This window comes from Pinus tabuliformis, chromosome 9 (genome assembly GCF_031772625.1).
Source record: "Pinus tabuliformis cultivar Carrire ecotype Pingquan chromosome 9, CPIR1, whole genome shotgun sequence".
Classification (NCBI taxonomy): domain Eukaryota; kingdom Viridiplantae; phylum Streptophyta; class Pinopsida; order Pinales; family Pinaceae; genus Pinus; species Pinus tabuliformis.
In genome coordinates this window covers 733,578,324-733,595,001 of record NC_142307.1, presented here as the reverse complement: position 1 = coordinate 733,595,001, position 16,678 = coordinate 733,578,324, and the positions used below count along the sequence as shown (strand labels likewise).

The 16,678-nt window shown below is 41.0% G+C and overlaps 2 protein-coding genes across 2 annotated transcripts in view; both read right to left on the bottom strand.

Moving 5' to 3' along the window:
* LOC149150787 (protein phosphatase EYA-like) overlaps window positions 1-16,678 on the bottom strand; it is a 235,340-nt gene that overhangs the window by 194,544 nt on the left and 24,118 nt on the right. The gene's annotated exons all lie outside the window — the stretch shown is intronic.
* LOC149150788 (uncharacterized) lies at window positions 1,165-4,526 on the bottom strand. The gene is made up of 3 exons (XM_089439168.1): window positions 4,394-4,526; window positions 1,769-1,948; window positions 1,165-1,646 (listed from the first exon to the last, which is right to left on the bottom strand). The coding sequence occupies exons 1-3, from the start codon at window positions 4,524-4,526 to the stop codon at window positions 1,165-1,167; spliced, it is 795 nt and encodes a 264-aa protein (XP_089295294.1).

Genomic DNA, 16,678 nt, shown 5'->3' with positions numbered 1-16,678 from the left:
TCCCGATTGGTAGCTCCAGCTCATACGCTACCTCACCTACCCTCCTAGTCACCCTGTATGGTCCATAGAAACAAGGTTTGAGCTTTTCAGCTCCCTTCTACTTGAGAGTGGACTGCTTATATGGCTGCAACCTCAAGAATACCAAGTCACCCACCTCAAACTGCCTCTCCACTCGACCCCTATCTGCATATAGTTTTTGTTGGTTTTGTGCAATCTGTAAATTATCCTTAAGAGCTCTAAGGATATTTTGGCTTTCCTGCACCCAATCCTTTGCCCCTGGGGCCCTGCTATCTCCAAAGATCACATCAGCAAATGTTAGTGCGTCATAACCATAAAAGGCACGAAAAGGCGTCATACCTATGGACATATGGTACATGGTGTTGTAGCCGTACTCCCTCAAGTACATCCACTTCACCCATGCTCTCTGTTGCCCGATCACATAGTTGCACAGGTAGCCCTCCAAACACTTGTTCACAATCTCCGTCTGGTCGTCTCTATGAGGGTGGTAACTCGTGAAAAGGCTTAGTACCCACTAAGTGAAAAAGCTCCTGCCAGAACCCACTCATGAACCTGCTATCCCTGTCACTGATGATAGTTTTAGGCAACCCATGTAGCCTAAACACCTCCTTGAAAATTAACTCAGCCACCTGAGACGCTGAATACTTTGTCGGAATGGCAAAGAAATGAGCGAACATTGTCAACCTGCCCACCACCACACAAATGTAATCTCAACCCTAAACCAATGTTATCATAACTGAACCGGTGATCAAAACGAAAAACCTTGTGGATCGGAAACCAATCGAAACCAGATAAAATAAAAAAATTAAATTACCAACCAAAAAAAAAACAAGAAAAAAAACCGGTTTACCTAAAACACATAAAATATTCATATTTTAAAGAAAAAAAAGATATATTCATGTGCATCCATCTGAATCCAAACCATTTATAGACAAATATGCAAAATTTCACATTTATATAGCAAGTAATAGTGCATATAACCAAAATAGCACTTAGTGCAAAACATTTTTGAACCAAAAAAGTTACAAACATCAAGAAGAAGGCACTAAAAGGCATTTATAGTCCAAAATAGCATGATATATCATAGTATGAATCATGATACCATAGTGTACAATACTACCGGCTACAGCTACAGCAAATCAATGATCAATCATCATCATAATCATCCTCCTCATTCTCATTTGAAGAATGAGTAGCATCCAAGTCTGCAATGGGATTACAGCTTGATTCCCCTAGCCCTAAAGGTGCTACTGGTGCTTTTGATATATCTGCCTTTGCATCTTCTGGAGGTGGGTCCAAGTCCAACCAAGAAAGGTCTTCATTGTCAAATGTTGGTGTTTGACTCTCCACAACCCATTCTGATGTTGGATCAAAGTCAGCCAAGACAATGTTGCTTGATTTAGGGGTTTTATTCAACAATTGGTTGCGCCTCAACCTAAGGTTGTACTGAACAAAAACCATGTCATTCAACCGTTTTTGCTCCAAACGGTTCCTCTTCTTAGTGTGTATATGCTCAAACACACTCCAATTCCACTCACACCCTAAAGCACTACATGTCTGGCTCAATATTCGAATTGCAAATTTTTGCAATTGAAGGCATTCACCACCAAATTGTTGTTGCCAATACGCTGCAAAAAAGCTGGAAGGAAAAAAAATTATTAGCAAATGAATTTGAAACTCGAAACTTGGACTCAACAATTGCAAATTGAAATGAGTAATATAAGAATTTGCAAATTTTGAGACTTCTTACCTGGGGGACCCTTTTCTCTATTTCTTACAGCCATAGAAATTCCAAAGGTACCGATACTCTCACTAAAATTCAAAAGCTTGTTATGAATATGATCTTGAGTCTTGGAATCTGGGACCATGCGCTTAATGCATTTATACAATCCCCCTAATACCTCCCCATCAACCTCAAAATTTGTAGTTACTATCCACCATCCGCAAAACTTTGACAAAAGGCTCACTAAATAACACAATCTCCTCTACCTTTGACCAAAATCTTTTGTCAAATACTTGGTCAACCATCTATTTCCCTTCAGCCTTTTTGCTCCACTGAGATGCATTCTATTTATCACATGAAAACATCTTCCTCAAGTTTGATTTTTGTTGAACAAGGGATTGCAACGAAAAAAAGTTAGTTGCAAATTGTGTGATGGCTGATCGACCAAACTCTTTACCCCTGGTGTGCTTTCTCATAAGGTTCAAAACCCATGATTGGTTGTAGATGTACCTAGTTATGGATTTTGCATCATCCACAAACTTCTTCGCCCACTCAATTTTACCAATGTTCTCAAGCATGAGGTTCAAACAATGGGCTGCACATGGAGACCACCAAATGGTGGGGTGTCTTTCTTCCAACATCTTTCCCGCTACAACACAGTTAGAGGCATTATCTGTGATCACTTGTACAACATTTTCAACCCCTACTTCCATAACTACTTCATCCAAAAGACGAAATAGCAATTGTGCATCCTTCGCCTAATCAAATGCATCAATAGATTTGAGAAACATAGTACCTTTTGGACAAGCAATTAAGAAATTTAGTATGGTGCGAGATTTACCATCAGTTCATCCATCAGACATAATTGTGCATCCTGTTTTGGTCCATGATTGCTTGAACTCTATAAGGTACTCTTGTATTCTTTGGACCTCATTTTGTAAAAGTGGCCCCCTGATATTATAAAAACTAGGGCCTTTGATGCCTGCTCCACATGAAGCTATAACATCAATCATGCGCCAATAATATGCAAAATTAGTAGCATTAAAGGCTATGCCTACATCATACCACCATCTAACAATGCATTCATATGCAGCCTCATTCTCTATCTTCTTCCATTTAGCATCAAGAGTTGGTTGAGAACCAAGGGTGGTGCGGGTACAAAGGAGTCAATCCCTTTATGGGATGCAACCTCTTCAAGTTAAAAGCACTTGAACTACCCTCTCCAACTCTAGCAGGGAAACTAGAGTAATCTTCAAAACTAGGCATATATTCTTCAAAATCAGGGTCAGTAAGCATAGCATCATCCTTTTGACTTTTGCCTATATCTTTTTTAATTCTTTTGTTTTTCCCCTTTTCATCATTGTAGGCTTCAATTAGACTTTGCATCTTTGTTTTAACATCATCATAAACATTTTCACAAGGTTTTACTTGCCCTCTCTAATGTGCTAGGTGTTCTTTAATTCTATGGATCCCCCACCCTTAACTTTCTTACCACAATAGTTGCAAACTTTTATCCCTTGTTCATTTAAATCGCAGTGAACCCAAGCTGGATCATTCTTGCTTTTGGGGGGCATGACAACTTTTACAGGAAGAAAGGAAAATTTTGCATAAAAAACCCTAGGGTTTTAGGAATTCTATGGCAATTTTTGCTTTTAGAGAAAAATAAAAGAGAAATAGAGACAATGAAATACCTGGAGAAGATCTGTAAACTTTGGGAAGAGAAAAAGCTCCAACCAATCAAAAAATAAACTCTTCAATTGGCTCCAAAATCTCCTTCAGAAACTTGCCACCAAAATCCTTCAAAATAACCCTACAAATTTCAACAATTGTTGAGAAAAAAATCAAAGAAAATAATGGCCACAAATTTTTTTCCAAAAAAAAATTACAAATATGGATTTTACATAAAAACACTAGGGTTTTAAAATTTTTAGGGAAAAAATAAATTTTTGGAGAAAAATAGAACAATAATGGTTGAAAAAAATATGTTGATTTTCCCTCTTAATTTTTCTATAGAAAATCAGCGCCAAAATATTCCCAAATCAGCTCTGGAGCAGCCCCTACAAATCTACATAAAAACACAACAGTTTTTAATTTTTTGGGGAAAAAAGAAATGATTTTTGGAGAAAAATGAAACAAAAATAGATGGCAAAAATTTCTTTGATTTACCCTCTAAATTTTTTTGGAGAAAATCAGCTCCAAAATCCTCTTAAATAAGCTATGTAGCAACCCCAACAAAATTAAAAAATAAAAATAAAAAACTCTTCAACTAGCTCCAAAAACCACTTTAGAAAACCCAAAGATCTCTGGGGAAAAAAATCTTTGAAATAACTTGAAAATATTCTAACCCAACAACTCTCCAAGACTCCAATCAACTCTTCAAATCTGCAAAAAAAACTCCCTCAGAACAACATGCAAAAAGCTCTCCAAATTCTCCTCACCAAACTCAGCTCAATTGCTAGAGACTCAAATGAATAGTGTAAGTGAAATAGATAGGGTGGGGGTGTTTAAATAGCTTTAGGCGGGGGCTAGACTAGGTTAGAAAAATAAAAAAATAAAAATGATTTTTTTACCCTAGGCCGCGTGACCGTGAGCTTAGCGGACAGGCAGAGCCGGCCTTCGAACCGAAATAGACTAGTTTGGTACCAAACCAACCGGTTCCGTCAAGCAAGTTCAGTATTGAATTGGTCTGTTCTAGTTCAGAGGGCCAGTCCAGACCGGATTTGGCCCCAAACTGGTCTGACCGACTGGTTCCGATAACATTGCCTTGAACTGCGGACAACCCCATGATAAAATCCATTGATATGGTCTCCCACTTCTACTCAGGAATGGGGAGAGGCTGCAAAATCTTTGTTGGATGTGTGTTTTATCCCTAGTTCCTCTAGCAAGCATCGCACTCATGCACATGCCTCAAGATGTCCTCCTTGAGCCCCTGCCAAGTGAAACGCTCTCTAACTGTCCTGTACGTCTTGAGGAACCCCTGGTGCCCTACCAAGGGCGAATCATGTGCAACTCGTAGGATCTTCTCCCTCGACTACGACCCTGGTACTAAATAGATCTTGTCATTGTCGTATATGATCTCATCCAGCACCCTATACCTGTGATCCCCATGGGTACCATCCAAGATCTTTTATGTCTTTTGATTCTTGGAGTACTCCACTAGCAACTGTGCCCTTCAGTCTTGTGTTATGTCCATCAAATAGATTGTCACAGGCCTCTGGGAAAGTGCATCTTCTACCACATTTTGTTTGCCCTTTACATACTCTATCTCAAAGTCGTATGCCAGAATTTTTCTCACCCATTTGTGTTGCCTCTCCTTCAAGGTCTGCTACTCTAGGAAAAACTGAAGACTATTGTGATCAGTCTTCACCGTGAACCGATTTCCCACTAGGTATTTCCTAAACTTGGCTAGTGCATTCATCACGGCGAGCATCTCCTTATCGTAAATGGAGTACAATTGCTCATGTGGCAGCAGTTTCCTGCTCTTGAATGTTATGGGGTGACCACCTTGTGTCAATACGACTCCAACACCTTCACCAGAGGCATCACACTCTAGCACAAACGGCCGTGTGAAATCGGTGAGGGGTGCTGCAAGCTGTGAAAATCCCCTCACAAATCTCCTGTAGTACGTGCAAATGCCCAAGAATCCCCTCAACTCAGTCACATTCTTAGGCGTAGGCCAATCCAAGATGACCCTAATCTTCTCCTGGTGTACCTTCACTCCATCCTCCCCTATCACGTGCCCAAGGTACAACATCTCTGTCAGTGCAAACTCACATTTGGACATCTTTGCATACAATTGTTGCTCCTCTAGTATGTGCAATACCACCTCTAGGTGTTGGAGGTGCTCCCCTCCAATCCAACTATAAATAAGAATGTTGTCAAAGAAGACAAGGACATAATCGCGCAACTACCCACGGAACACATGGTTCATGCACTGAAATGTGGCTGGTGCGTTGGTTAGCCCGAAGGGCATCACCAAAAACTCAAAGTGCCCATAGTGACAGTGAAAGGTGGTCTTGGGGATGTCCTGCTCCCTCACCTGAATTTGGTGATACCCCGAGCGCAAGTCTATCTTAGAGAATTATTTCGCTCCTCTAAGCTCATCCATCAGCTCATCAATGCGCAGGATGGGATATATGTTCTTCAGAATCTTCTTGTTGAGGGCCTTGTAGTCTATTCACATGCGGAGGGTCCCATCTTTCTTCTTCACCAACACCACAGAAGAAGCAAAGGGACTCGAACTAGGCCTGATGTGCCCCAATCTCAATAGCTCTTATATTGCCCTCTGGATCTCATCTCGATAGGCTTTGGGGTTCCTATGGGGAGTAGTAATGACTATATTCACCCCCTCCTCCGGCTTAATAGTGTGCTCGAACCCTCTAACTGGTGGTCTGCCTAGAGGAATCTCCCCAAAAACCTGTTGATTCCTCTCCAACAAGGCTAATATGTCCATATGCATTGGTGGTGTTTGAGTCCCTATCTTTGAAATCATGAGCTCCACTGCCCATTTTATGTCCCCATGCTGCAAATCCACCTCCATTCGATGAGCGGAGACTGTCTGGGGTGGGTAGGAATGCATTCCCCTCAGCACTACTGGCTTCCCGTCTGAGCCCGTAAACTCCATCATCATCTTCTGCCAATCAATTGTGACCCTCCCCAATGAGTACAACCACTAGAAACCCAACACCACGTTGGTGTCCGAAACACCAACCACAAGAAATGGTCAATGACGGAGTAGTTCTACATTGTCAGAGTCAAGCTGAGGACATACTTCGTGCATTGCATCGTCTAGTCCCCTGGCATTAGCCCTGAGAACCCCTCAAATGTCTTTGTGCGAATGCCCCTCCGCTCCACCATCTGGGCATCGATAAAGTTGTGGGTGGGCCCACTGTCTACTAGCACTGACACACAATGCCCCTGAACTGTACCCCTAATCTTGAGTGTCAAGTACTTTGGAACTCCCCAAAATGGAGCAAATGGTCCTCCTCCATGGGGTGGTGGGGGTGCTCCCCCTGATGAGTGCGCCCCTTCATCTCCCTGGTCTGGGCCTAGCTCAACCTCCTCATCTAGCTCACTATCTGAATACACCTCAATGTAATGGGCCTTGCCCTTGGTGCACTTGTGCCCAGGTGCCCAAGGTTCCTGGCACGTGAAGCATAGCTTCCTCCTCCTAAGATCCCTCGTAGTCTCCTCATCCAAATGGCAATGTCCACACTCCCTTTGAGGTGGGCGAATGTCTCGGTTCCCCTGTGGGGCAGTAGGTCTGGTGGGTATCAAGGCCCTAGTCTTTGTCACTGCGACAATCATGTCCCATGTCCTGGAAATAGCATCCAATAAGGACATGGGCTTGTAGGCCCTCACCCAACCACGCAATGGCTTAGCTAGCCCCTCCACAAACAGCATAATCAACTGGGCCTGCGAGATATCTGATGCCATCACGACCAACCTCTCGAACTCTGAAATATAGATCTTCGCATTGTTTGTCTGCCTCGGGTGGGCCAACTCCCTGAAATGCAGCTCAGGTTCCTTCCTCTCGAACCTCCCAATCAGTCTCCTGGTGAACTCGGTATAAAAGGTGATGTGAATGCGCCCCAACGTAATCAAGCCGTGTTACCACCACTCCTATGCATCTTCCTCCAGATGTAGCATAGCAAACCAGATAGCATTTTTCTCTCGCAAGGGGTTCAGGTGAAAATAGGTATCTAGCTTCTAGACCCAAGCCCTAGCTGAACTCTTAGGCCACGCATCATAGTTTGGGAGTGTGACCTTCCCTGTTATCTTTTGCACTTGCTAATTAGACTGCGCTCCCCAGAAATGAGCCCCAACTCCTGTGGCATGTCTCTCCTTGAGGTGAAGGTACCCCCCAAAAGACATCACCCTCCTAATCTTGGGGTCTAGCCCAATGTGCAAACATCAGCATCGGGACAAAATCAATAAGGGTCCGAAAAACCAAAAAATTGTAAAAATCGGGAAAATATCAGTAAAAATCTGCAAACATCGGCAAAATTAAGATAGCATAAAAATATCTTTAAAAATCAACAAATGTCAGCGAGGCCAAAAAAAATGATTTCGAGATAAAATCGGGATGTTATTGAGAAGTTCTCAACACCGGTCTAGCCCCTCATACTCATTAATACCTGAGGCAACTGAGTTAACCAGATATACTACATGGTCAGGCTCCCTCTCTTGCTCAAATCATCCACAAAATGGGGCATCGTGAGGGGGCTAGTTTGGCCACGCAAAGGGGTATGTGGAGGCTAGTAAGTACGACTTCCTCCTCCTGCTCTCGAATCCCCATTGCCTTGGGGTTCTGTCTCTGGCCTATCATTCACATGCAAACCCATCACCTGCTACATCATATCCATCATGAGTTGGCCTTGCCTCAACATCTGTTGGTTGGTCCTCAACAACTCATCTAGGACTTGATTTTGCCCTCCCTGTTTGGGTTGTTCATTGTACTCCTAGTTCTCCATGTGCCCTCTTAGGGTTTCCACCTCTGTGTCAAAAAATGGGTCCGGTGCTCCCTCTCTACCTCAGCCCCTACCTATTCCTCTTCCACAACTCCTCTGGAAAACAACTCCTTGGTACCTAGGTGGCATCACCTACTCTTGTTCCCCACACTAGCTAGGAACATGCTCTGATACCACTTTAGTATTCTTAATCGAAATTTACAGTAGAATATCAAATACATGCACTAACTATAGCATATGAACAGCCAAATAAATTCTGGAAATGACACATGCAACAATAAATTAAAACTCCATTGGGAAAAAACAATGTTTCTAAGCCATTTTATTGAAAAACCATGGAATTTTATTACAATGGGCAATGGGAAGTGTGCACCTGGGCTTGTTATGGAAGCAAGCAAAAAACCAGGTGAGAATAGTTGAAGGTCTCCTCCCAAAATGACTCCTTCAGGCTGTGTGTTTTACCCAGAAAATTGTTGCACTGTCGTTGTAGGTGAAATGAAGTTTGAGGGCCCAAACCACCTCCAAAAATTCTACAAAATTAGGAGTATACTCCTTGAAGTCAGCCCAACAAAACCCAGAAAGGATTTGGTGTTAGGTCCCTATACTACTAGTGTAGCCCCTTATTGTTATTAGTGCAACCCCCTTATTGTATTGGTGTGCCCATGTAGTCCCCATGTTATTATTGTGCCCTATAGAAGCCCACTATTGTTATTACTGTGCCCTTACAATATTATTGTTATGTAGACTCTAATTATATTGTGACCCCTTAGACTCCTATATATAGAAAGGAGGTCTTGTCATTTGTATCATCTAAGAATTGTTCATTTGTGTAATGTAAAGGACGTTGCCCCCTCGAAGAGGCTAATTTTGAAGTCGTTGATCTATCTCTTCTTCTATTTTGTGAGCTAGTTGCTTAACATTTGGTATCAGAACTTTGGATTCTAGGACTTCGCTGCTTCAAACAAGCTCTAGAATTCGATCTCAAACAGATGACCTTGGGAAAATCATTGTAACTCTCTCTGAGCATCGAATTCAAATTTCGTAAAAAGTGACAGAAATAGGACGGACTAAAGTTTGTTGGGTATAGTTTTCATGGTTGAAGGTCGAAAAAGTGACATGTGGCACGTCATACAAGTTCACTCTACTGAACCAGTCTATAATTAGGTCATCGTGGGAGATTGAGCATAACTCTTTCTTGGAGAATCCAATCTCGATCGGACTTGTGGGGTTGGAAAGAGGACTCAGAGGGATACCAGAGGCCGAAATTTCAAAACTTGGAGATCCGAAATTACAGAGTTATAGTCGTTTAAATATCGAACTCATAAAAGAAAGAAAAAGAATGACTCGAATCAAGAAAATAGAAACACCTAGTAAGCAAAATTGGATGGTTGATTTGAAGAATACGATCAAAGCTAAGATAAATAGTTTTATCTATGCCATGGAAGCTAGTATCGATGATATAGAAGCAGAATTGAAAGGCAACATGGAAGATTTGAAGAAAGACAGGGAAGGTTTGCAGAAAGGTTGGACAAAGTTGCTACAAGAAAGGCTTCTTAATGACGAAAAGGTAGTAGAAGAAACTCATGATGAGAACAAAAGAAATGTTAATCATGATTACATAGAATTTAACGTTGGATTGAAGACCCACCATATTCCAAAGATCGAGGAAGTTTGACGGCAAGGATCCCGTAATATGGATACTACAGATGGAGCAATATTTTGATCTCCATAATGTGCAAAACACACAAAAGGTACGCATTGCAACTTTATATTTAGAACCTAATCAATTTGTATGGTATCGATGACTTTGTTCTCGTAAACCACTTATCACTTGGTCAATTTTTACGTAAGAAATAATAGCACATTATGAGGATACAAAGAGCAACACCTTCTTTAGTCAATTGATAAATCTTAAACAAAAGGGTTCAATGGCAGAACACATTGAGGACTTCTAGAAATTGAATATCAGGGTAAATGATATTCCAGAGGAGCATAGGATTAATGTCCTCATACGGACTTTAAAGCAGTGTTGCGAACATGTCGATAACATCCTGATTTTATCTCGAAATCATGATTTTTTGGCCTAGACGATGTTTTCCGATTTTTACAGATATTTTGAAGGTATCTTAATTTTGCCGATGTTTGTCGATTTTTACCGATATTTTACCGATTTTTATGATTTTTTGGTTTTTTCAAACGCTCGTTGATTTTATCCTGATGCCAATGTTCGCAACATTGCTTTAAAGGATAACATCCAACATGAGGTTCACCTTTAGGAACCTGATTCATTGGAGAAGGCATTCAGGGTGGTAAGAAAAGTGGAAAGCAAAATTATGGCAACAAAGAAGTCTACCACTCACAACTATAAAGACGAAAGTGTTGCTGCTCTTATCCGTCCAATTGTTGACATCACAACAATTGGAGGAAAAAAGAGCAAAAGGGCTTTGTTACAGTTTTGATAGTAAATACACTAAAGGTCATAAGTGTGCTGAGAAATAATTATTTTACATAGATTGTAAAGAGGAGGAAGAAAAGGATCGAAAAACGTCAAAAGAAGAGGATATACACCGGGAAACAACCCCAGAGAAAGAGGAAATGAATCCGAACATATCTTGTAATGCATTGGCAGGAATTACCACTCCTCAAACTCTCAAGATAGAAGGACATATCAAGAAGAAAAAGGTTCAAGCAGTGGAAGATCACATCGAGCATCAACAACAAGTTCTCCAACTTTTAAAGGATAACCTCACTTTGGCACAGAATCGAATGAAACAATAGGCAAATCAACATCGCAGCGAAATAAGTTTTGATGTAGGCCACTGGGTATTTTTACAGCTACAACCATACAAACAAATGTCCCTCAAACAAGCTAAAAAGGATAATAAATTATCACCAAAGTACTATGATCCTTACAAGGTGTTGCAAAATATTGGTACTATGGCATACAAATTGGAGCTTCTTGCATCTTCCCAAGTGCACACAGTTTTCCATGTTTCATGCTTAAAGAAGGTTATAGGTGACAAGCTCCCAGTTCAAACGATATTGTCAGAACTTGACGAGGAAGGAAAAATCATATTGGAACCTGAAGCAGTCACGGAAATAATAACTCGACAGTTACAAAATCGATCAATTTCATAGTATCTCATCAAGTGGAAAAACTTACCCGCTGAAGATTTCACATGGGAGGATCTGAATTTTATACAGAAGCATCATGAACTACTCAAGCATTGAGGACAACACTTTTTTGAAGGATAGGGGCATGTTAGGTCCCCATACTACTAGTGCAACCCCTTATTGTTATTGTTATTGTATTGTTGTGTCCATGTAGTCCCCATGTTGTTATTATTGTGCCCCATAGAAGCTCACTATTGTTATTGTTGTGCCCTTACAATATTATTGTTATGTAGGCTCTGATTATATTGTGACCCCTTAAACTCCTATATATAGAAAGGAGGTCTTGTCATTTGTATCATCCAAGAATTGTTCATTTGTGTAATGTGAAGGAGGTTGCCCCCTCGAAGAGACTAATTTTGAATTCGTTGATCTATCTCTTCTTCTATTTTGTGAACTGGTTGCATAACATTTGGGCTAATTCCAACCTGCCGGAATTACCCAAATTTGGTGCTACGCCCTCCCTAGCAGAGTTTTGCATCCTCCACAACCACAACCACTGAATGTATCACTTTTCCTCCCTCAAACTGCTATAAGAATGTCCTGAAAATTTCACCCGGAAGAATTGAGTGAATCTCATCCCAAAATCTGACCCAAATGAGATGAATGCAACTCCACGAAATTTGCCCAAAATCACTACTGAGCAGGCCCTAAAATGGTACGTTTGGTTCTTTCAAAAGCTGCAACTCCCAGCCCCGAAAATCTCCACAATTTCCGGTCCAACCTGAGTGAAATTTCTGCTGAATCCTCCAGCCAAAATACCCCTTTTATCTCCCTCAACTAAGTGGTATGGCTTTGACTCCTGCGTCCTCCCTGGAAGTTCAAGCTGGTTGAGAAATGGGCTGAAATGTACCACGAACTCCAGCAAATTCACCTCCCACTGAATTCAGAAATTCCTCCTTAGGATGGCACTCAAAGTCCACTGAAAGAGAGGCTAGAATATCTCCTTGGAAATTCCTGTGCTCAAAGCACCGGTTGACTTGGCTATCAACACAAACAAACTCTAAGATAGATGAATGAACAAAGAACTCCAAAATTGAGTTTGCATGTCTTTTGTAGATACTCTCCTCTTCCCCATGTGGTCCCCACCAAATCGAGCCCCCTTTGAGTGCTTTCGCTCCAAGTGGGTCAAATTTCCACCATGGGTTCGATTTTCCTTTTGTGTGGCCTCCACATTCACCCTTTTTAATTTTTGACCCGCTTTTCCTAAGTTCTCTTTTTTTCCTTTGGCAAAAATTCAATTTGAATGCTTCTAACCCAACTCCTAAGTCCAACGCCAAAATATTTTAATAGAAAACGAAATTGCAAAACTGGAATTGCTCCTTGGATAGAAATTTAATTATTGGGGATATGATAGAGATTGTGTGCAGTGTGGATCACTTCAGCTTTAGTATGTTCCCATAGAACAACAGGGGGCAGATATACTCACAAAGGCTCTAGGGAGAGCCAAGTTCGTCTATATTAGAGAACTGATGGGTAGAGTGGAGAACACCTTCAAAGGGAGTAGCTCCATGGAAGCATAATACTTTAGTATCTAAAGTGATCAGTACACAGTGCAGTGATCATCAAAAAAAGGTCATGCAAAAAATGGCAAGGGGACTGCCAAACTGAACAAAGGAGAAGAAGGATTCTCTCATGATGGGAAGAAGGACATAAGCAAATTCAAGTGCTTTGCATGTCACAAACCAAGACATTATGTAAGCCAACGTCCAAAAAAAAGGAAAGACAAAGTGAAAACACGGGTTGCAGCATCAGCAGAGATTGAAGAGTTTGTAACAAAATTTGAGGAAGAGTTCTCATGGTGGTTGTTTTTCTTTCTAGCACTAGTGCTAGAAGTGCACAGTTTGTGGACAATGATGCATGGATTGTGGATAGTGAGGCATCTCACCATATGACGATAATAAGGGAAGTGTTCCATAGTGTTTCAGAGACAGATTTAGAAATGCATGCGAATACTTGTATGAGTACCATACTGCTGATCAGTGGTTGTCATTGATGTCAACCCAAGCAACACCAGGGGCAACCCCGATCTTGCATGGGCATTTTGACTTGACAACTTATTCTATTCTGAGTCAAGGATCTTCTAGATGGATTCTAGTCGTCGAGATGTTTCCGCTGATATATGGCACGCCAAGTAATTCTTCACGGTTTGAGAGATATTCATGTTTAACGTTAGTAACCCCAGTTAGTGGGCTAAAACCCTATGGGGTTGTGGCATAGCACTCATAATTGGTTGTGGTCATTGAATAGTCAATAATTAATAATGTTTTTTTTGCTCCTAAAATCCCTCCAATGTTCACTTGTTGAGGACCCTCTCAACTCAAGACATTCATATAAATAATGACCCTCATATCCTCCTCTAGTAGGAATTTTATGGCTTCAAACAGGTCATCGTGGCATTTTCGCTATAACTTTTTTTCTGCAAAGCTTCAGAAGCTGAAATTAAAACCCATTTGAGCCGAAATCTTGATGAACCTCGTGACTGAATTTCAGATCTTGGTTCGCTATATTTTCGGAGATATGATCTGAGGAAGTTAGGGTTTTTGCAGGCTCCCGAATTCCATGTCAAACAGGGGATGTTGGGAAAATCGTCATAACTTTCTCTCTGAGAATTGGATTCAAATTTCATAAATAGTCACAGAAAGAGGACGGACTGTAGTTTGTTGAGTAGCGTTTTCAGGGCCGAAGGTCGCAACAGTGACACGTGGCACTTTGTACAAGTTCGCTCTACTGAACCAGTCTATAATCAGGTCATCGTGGGAGATTGGGCATAACTCTTTCTTGAAGAATCCAATCTTGATCAAACCTGTGGGGTTGGAAAGAGGACTCAAAGGGCTACCACAGGACGAAATTTCAGACCCTGGAGATCCGAAATTACATAGATACAACAGATTCAATATCGAGCTCCTAGAATGCAAGAAAAAACATGCATTCAAGGATCACTGCAGTAAGGACCACACATCAACAATCAAGGGGCAACGTAAGTATATACAGGGTCTCAATTATATCTCTATGTCTCTATATGTCACAATTAGTTATGATACCACATTTCGGATGTCCTATTCTTGATACTACACATTTGATGATACACCAAGTCTGCTAAATCTATATGATGTTGTGAGTTTTGGATATAGTCTTGCATAGAGTCCAAGCCTATATCAAGAGTGGGAGTCTTTGTCTAATATTGCAACAAGTCAACAACAAAAGTGACAAGCACACTTCAGGTACGCATTGTAATTTTAATTTGTATTTATTCATTATTATGCACTTACATGTGTTTTGCAGGCAGAGGTAAGTTGAAGGGTATTTTGTTTTGTTTTGGGATTGGTTTCGCCGGGCAAATTTTGCATGCAGGTAGAAGAAGATTCAAGTACAACTTCAAGCAAGAATTCAAGAGCAGAAGTATCAAATCAAAGGAAGCATTACAGCAGGACATCCTTTGATGACATGACAGTCATCCGTATACTATGAAGAAGTGTCAAGGCCAAGAGTCATCATTGTAAAGTTGTAAAAGAGTCATTTGTAAAAGTGTCATCATTGGAAGAGTCATTATTGTAAAAGATTCAATCTGCCTAGAGTCAAAAAGGCATTATTGGGAGGTATAGGAGTCTCTGTTGGGATGATGTCATGGTTGGGTTGCAGGTCATAGTGTGATTGGGTGTTCGGTCAAAATCATTGTAAATCATATTGTATCGTGGATCATTGTCCCTGGTATGGAAATCCACACTCTTGTCTCATTTCAGTCATTATAGGGTGGCAGGGAGGTGCTAGGCTGGTGCATGAAGTCGCCTACAGGTTGGAGCCTATGAACACTTCAGGGTGGTAGTGTGGTGCTAGGGCGAGTTGTGGCTCATTAGGGTGTTGGGGCATCCATTCAGTTGACTATTGAAGAAACCAGGGTGTTGGGGTGTCCTTCTAGTGGGAGCTGGAGAAGAATGCTTTTCTAGAATTCTAGGAAGTTGTTGCTTTCATTTCAATTGGGGCTGAAGATTAAAGAATTTATTAGAAAAGTGTTCGGTGGTTTTTAACCCGGAGGGGGTTTTCCACCTAAAATTCTTGTGTCTACTGTGTTCTTTTATTTACTATTATTACTGCATAAACATTAATAATAATTGAAGATTAACTAATGCTTGGAAAAGATTTAAAAGTGCTAATTGCTAAGGAATATTGATTCACCCCCCCCCCCTCAGTATTTCCAACACATACATGCATTGAAAGGGGTTCGAAGTTAGAACAATGTTATTCCAGCTAGAATCAAGAGGATCTCTAGAGGTGGCAGAGGTGTTATATGTCCTAGAGTTGAAGACGAACTTTCTCTTAGTCTCAACTCTAGAGGACAAAGGGTATGATGTTTTATTCTAGAAAAGACAAGTATTCGTACGTTTAGAGGGAGCTACCTAGGACATAGCAGTAAGGCTTGGTGTCAGGGAGGGTAAGTTGTATAAGTTGCAGGGCCAACCTAGAAGTAGATCCAAGGGGTTCTTGGATCGAGGATCATTGTTAGTCACAAATAATCAGCAGGAGGTTCTGAAGATTGAGTTGAGACCGAGAACTCAATTTTCTAATTCGAAAGATGGGCAAAAGGCCTCTTCAAAAACTGTTAGAACCAGTTGGTATCAACTAACGTTAATGGTTGCTCGAGAGCAGGTTAAGACTCCTAGGAGCATGGTTGGGAGAAATAGGTCTTCGATGCAAATTCTGAAGTAGGTAGCAAGGAAGGTTTCCAGTTCAGAGGGAGCATGTTAATTTTAGATAACAATGGCATGTTCTATGCTTAAGAGCAATTTACTTCAATTTTTCTTGTTAGCCCAATATCAATTTCCAGATTAGCAATCACATTAACATGATAGTAAATGCAGATAAAACATAAACAATAAGCAGAAGACAAGCCAAGACAAGAGGACAAATATTTGGCAGATGCTAGGGAAAAACCCCAATGTGGGGAAAACCCTTTGATCAAATCTTCTTATTATTCTTCAAAAGTTCAGCAGATAAAGAGAGTACAATATACAAAATTCACTTGCCCAAACACTGTCAAAACAGTCCAGTCAAACTGCAATCAACATGATGCCCTAACCCGAAAGTCAATGTCGGTCAAACCAACAGAAATTCTCCTCCAATTCAGCTCGGTCAAACTCAGTCAACTTGGCCTCCAAAGACAATCCAAATCAGCACAAAACAGTCATGAAATTCTCGGTCACAGATGGTCAACACAAGTCAACGTTGTGGTCAAATTTGTTGCAGTCAACGCTAGTCAAATAGCCCAGAAAATCTCGGTTTATGTGCCAAAATATAT

Bases quoted from the DNA above. Each gene is read 5' to 3' on its own strand.
- LOC149150788 (XM_089439168.1), bottom strand. From the start codon at position 4,526: ATGGGGTTGTCCGCAGTTCAAGGCAATGTTATCGGAACCAGTCGGTCA. The intron at 1,949-4,393 runs GTTGGTTTGGTA...GATGGTGGATAG, and splicing joins GAACTTGCTTGACGGAACCG to TAACTACAAATTTTGAGGTT. The intron at 1,647-1,768 runs GTAAGAAGTCTC...GCTTTTTTGCAG, and splicing joins TAGAGAAAAGGGTCCCCCAG to CGTATTGGCAACAACAATTT.